Genomic DNA, 1546 nt, shown 5'->3' with positions numbered 1-1546 from the left:
CCCGCCCCATGCCCCTTCTCCTGGCCAAACTGTCAAGCCTGAGACAGATAGAGACCACACGAGCGACCAGTTGTAGCCCGGGAGAAGCTCTCCAGCGCCCGGGTGGAGAGGGCCTCGCAAACTGTCGGACCAGAGTGTGTGGAGGAGGTGCCCGCATGTGGTTCCAGCATGCCAGAGACTGGTCCAGGCTGTACAAGAGGCGGGGGAGGGGGCGGGCAGCGCTGGGCCCTCCCTTCGTGTCGATTGTAGTTGTCCCGTCCTGTGGGCTGGCTCACTGTCTTGTGTCCTTTGCGTTCCTCGTTAAGCAAAAGAAGTTAGTAGTTAATTCTATCATGAATGTTCTTGTCTGTGTACAGTTTTTAGAACATTACAAAGGATTTGTTTGCTTAGCTGTCAACAAAAAGAAAACCTGCGGGAGCATTCAGCAAGTCAATTGGAGATTATTTTTTCCTTTTATATGTTGGAACATGCCCCAGAATGAGGCAGTTGGCAAACTTCTCAGGACAATGAATCCTTCCCGTTTTTCTTTTTATGCCACACAGTGCATTGTTTTTTCTACCTGCTTGTCTTATTTTTAGAATAATTTAGAAAAACAAAACAAAGGCTGTTTTTCCTAATTTTGGCATGAACCCCCTCTTGTTCCAAATGAAGACGGCATCATGAAGCAGTTCAGAGAGAGATTTTGGGTCACGCACGGCGTGCTCGCTGCCCGCCGACATCTGTCCTGAGGGACGTGGAGGGACGGCAGTGTCCCCGCCTGTGCCGGTGCCGTCCTGCTGATGTGGTAGGCTAGCAATATTTTGGTTAAGATCATGTTTGTGACTGTAACCATTTGTATGAATTATTTTAAAGAAATAAAAATCCCAGAAAGAGCCAGCATGCCTCGTGCTTGTTTTAGTGACCTTGTCCCATGAGGACACTGGTGGGTCTTGCTCCTGGCCATCATGACCCTCAGGGCCAGACTCAGCCTCCTGAGAACAGGCAGCACTAGGGAGACCAGAGCTGGGCCTGTCCCTCTGCCCTTCGTCTGTGGGAGACCGAGGGGTCCGGTGTGGAGCTGGCCTGCCGGAAGTGCTGCTGCGGGAGCGGGCCGGTGCCAGGCTGGGCCGTGGGGTTGAGTGCTGTCTTTGGCTTGGGGGCGGCCTGATCGCTGCTGTCCTGTCCCGTGGCCCGCCCCTTCCCTTCTGGGCATTCCTCCCACAGGCAGGCCTGGGACTGGGAGAAGCGTGGGCCACGGCAGGAGGAGGGAAAACAGATGTCAGGGCCTCTCTCTGCAGGTGGAGTAGGAGGCTACAGACATGAGCGGAAAACCAGAAGGGGTCGCTCCTCACCTTGGCTCGAGGTTAAACCGGTTTGCTGACTGCCCTCGCCGAAGCCCTGGCCTCCTGGTTTCCACAGGCTCTCTTGGAAGCCCAGTCAGCGTGCGTGAGCAGAGTCCCGTGACCCCCCATGGGCTGCTGCTTGGATGAGTGTCAGGGGGCTTTGTCCCTGCTCAGAATTGTCCCTGAATCCCTGGCCCTCCGCACGCAGCTGCGCCTCCCGTGCA

General features: G+C 55.4%; 1 protein-coding gene across 2 annotated transcripts in view; it reads left to right on the top strand.

The window, feature by feature from the left end:
* CTBP1 (C-terminal binding protein 1) overlaps positions 1-876 on the top strand; it is a 28414-nt gene extending 27538 nt beyond the window's left edge. For both annotated transcript variants that reach the window (XM_008055056.1, XM_008055054.1), the window contains exon 10: positions 1-876. In XM_008055056.1, coding sequence (XP_008053247.1) covers positions 1-76 — 76 coding nt within the window. In that variant the 3' untranslated portion in view covers positions 77-876.
* Positions 877-1546: the final 670 nt, after the last annotated feature.

Source organism: Carlito syrichta, unplaced genomic scaffold, assembly GCF_000164805.1.
Source record: "Carlito syrichta isolate Samal-C Ts95f unplaced genomic scaffold, Tarsius_syrichta-2.0.1 Scaffold301644, whole genome shotgun sequence".
Lineage (NCBI taxonomy): Eukaryota > Metazoa > Chordata > Mammalia > Primates > Tarsiidae > Carlito > Carlito syrichta.
The sequence above is the reverse complement of the archived record's forward strand: the minus strand, read 5'-3'. Positions and strand labels throughout refer to the sequence as shown.